This window comes from Atheta coriaria, unplaced genomic scaffold, assembly GCF_025399875.1.
Source record: "Atheta coriaria isolate IRGN ID8LTWV9N9 unplaced genomic scaffold, Caltech_Dcor_3.1 scaffold332_size4734, whole genome shotgun sequence".
Taxonomy (NCBI): Eukaryota; Metazoa; Arthropoda; class Insecta; order Coleoptera; family Staphylinidae; genus Dalotia; species Dalotia coriaria.
The window spans coordinates 1-1,738 of NW_027049571.1; the positions used below are offsets into that span (position 1 = coordinate 1).

The 1,738-nt window shown below is 44.9% G+C and overlaps 1 protein-coding gene across 1 annotated transcript; it reads right to left on the reverse strand.

Moving 5' to 3' along the window:
• Nucleotides 1–649: 649 nt before the first annotated feature.
• On the reverse strand, nt 650–1,426 carry LOC135803037 (histone H1B-like). Its single transcript, XM_065316666.1, has one exon. The coding sequence runs from the start codon at nt 1,424–1,426 to the stop codon at nt 650–652; it is 777 nt and encodes a 258-aa protein (XP_065172738.1).
• Nucleotides 1,427–1,738: the final 312 nt, after the last annotated feature.

Sequence of the window (1,738 nt, forward strand, 5' to 3'; positions counted from 1 at the left end):
GTTTGAAAGAATTGATTTTTATTAATAATAAAGCAACAATATGTGTGTGTTTTTGTTTATTACCTGAATCGTTTGAAAGAAATTGATTGTATTAATAATAAAGAACATATGTGTGTGTGTTGTGTGCGTTTTTATAATTTCCTAAATTATTTACAAGAAATAACATGTTTTAAAATTTTAAATAATAAACAAACGTTGGAATTTGCAATGTTTTTTTTTTTGTTTGGAAATTATTTATAAAATTTTTGAAGGAGGTGTAAAAATATTAATTTTATAATAAATTAATTTCTTGTCAATGAAATAAATGAATATTTGTCAAAGTAGTTATTTAAATTGCATTTTCGCATTGCATTCGCTGAAAATTAATGAAACAACACAGAAAATATGTTTATTTGTATATAAAATTTGTAAAGAGAATGTAAAACGATAAATTTAATAAATTTGTCAAAATAATTAATTAAAATTGCATTTTTTTTGAATTGTTTTCGCTGTAAATTAATGGGAAACAAGACAGAAAATATGTTTATTTATTCAGCATTTTGCAATTGCATTTTTCTTTCAAATTGTGTCAAAAATTTGTGGCCCTGAAAAGGGCCATTTATTACTGACGACAACATCTTGGGCAACACGCAGCAGCAGCATCAGCAGATTACTTCTTTTTGGGAGAAGTGGGCGCCTTTTTCGCTGCAGCGGCTTTACTGGGCGAGGTGGGTTTCGTTTTCTTGGGCTTGGGTGCTTTCGGTTTTTTGGTGGGCGCGCCCTTGGTCGATTTTTTCACTTTCGATGGCGTTTTGGGAGATTTGGCGGCGGCGGCGGCGGCAGCAGCTGCTTTGCCGGCAGTTTTCTTCTCGACTGCAGCTTTCTTGGGCGACTTTGCCTTTTTGTCGCCTGCGGCGGCGGCGGCAACTTTCCTTTTCTTTGCCGCCGCGGTGGGGGCGGCAGCGGGGGCGGCTTTCTTGGGCGATTTGGGTCGTTTCGTGGCAACGCCCGCTCTGGGTTTGACAACTTTCTTCGCCTTGGATCCCGCTTCGGCGGCGGCGGCGGTGGAGGCGGCACTGGAGGCGGCAGCACCCTTACCGGATGCGGGGGCGGCTAATTTAAACGAACCATTCGCTCCCTTACCTTTCGTTTGCACCAGCACGCCGGACGCGACAGCATTCTTCAGATATTTGCGAATGAATGGCGACACTTTCTCCGCATCGACCTTGTAGTTGGCGGCAATGTACTTCTTGATGGCTTGCAGCGACGAGCCGCCGCGCTCCTTCAACGATTTGATTGCGTTGCACACCATTTCGGATGTTGGCGGGCGCATCGGTTTCGAGCGCGGCACTTTCGACGCGGCCGCACTTTTCTTCGGCGCTTTCTTGGCGGCGGGTGAGGCGGCATCGGGGGCCGCACTTGCGGCTGGCGCACTAACTTCAGACATTGCGGCAAAAATTTGTTATTGTATGTGTTTGTGTGTGTGTGCGCGTGCGTGCGTGTGTGTACAAGTGTAACAACAAACACGATGACAAACAATTCGCGCGCGCGCGTATAACTTGTGTGCACGATGCGAACGTTAAATTCAAACTGGTCCCGCCGGCCGACGCAAGCGACCGCTGCACAGCCATACCGTGGTGAAGTGAGTGGCGACAGTTGTGCGCGAGACCAGAGCCAAGTTTGTGCCAACGCTTTCGCCTTTAACGCGTCTGCACTAATTGTGCGCGGGTGTGAATTAGACAACAAATACATCATTGCG

What these genes read in the sequence shown, in the direction of transcription:
- LOC135803037 (XM_065316666.1), bottom strand. Translation starts at nt 1,426, where the DNA reads ATGTCTGAAGTTAGTGCGCCAGCCGCAAGTGCGGCCCCCGATGCCGCC.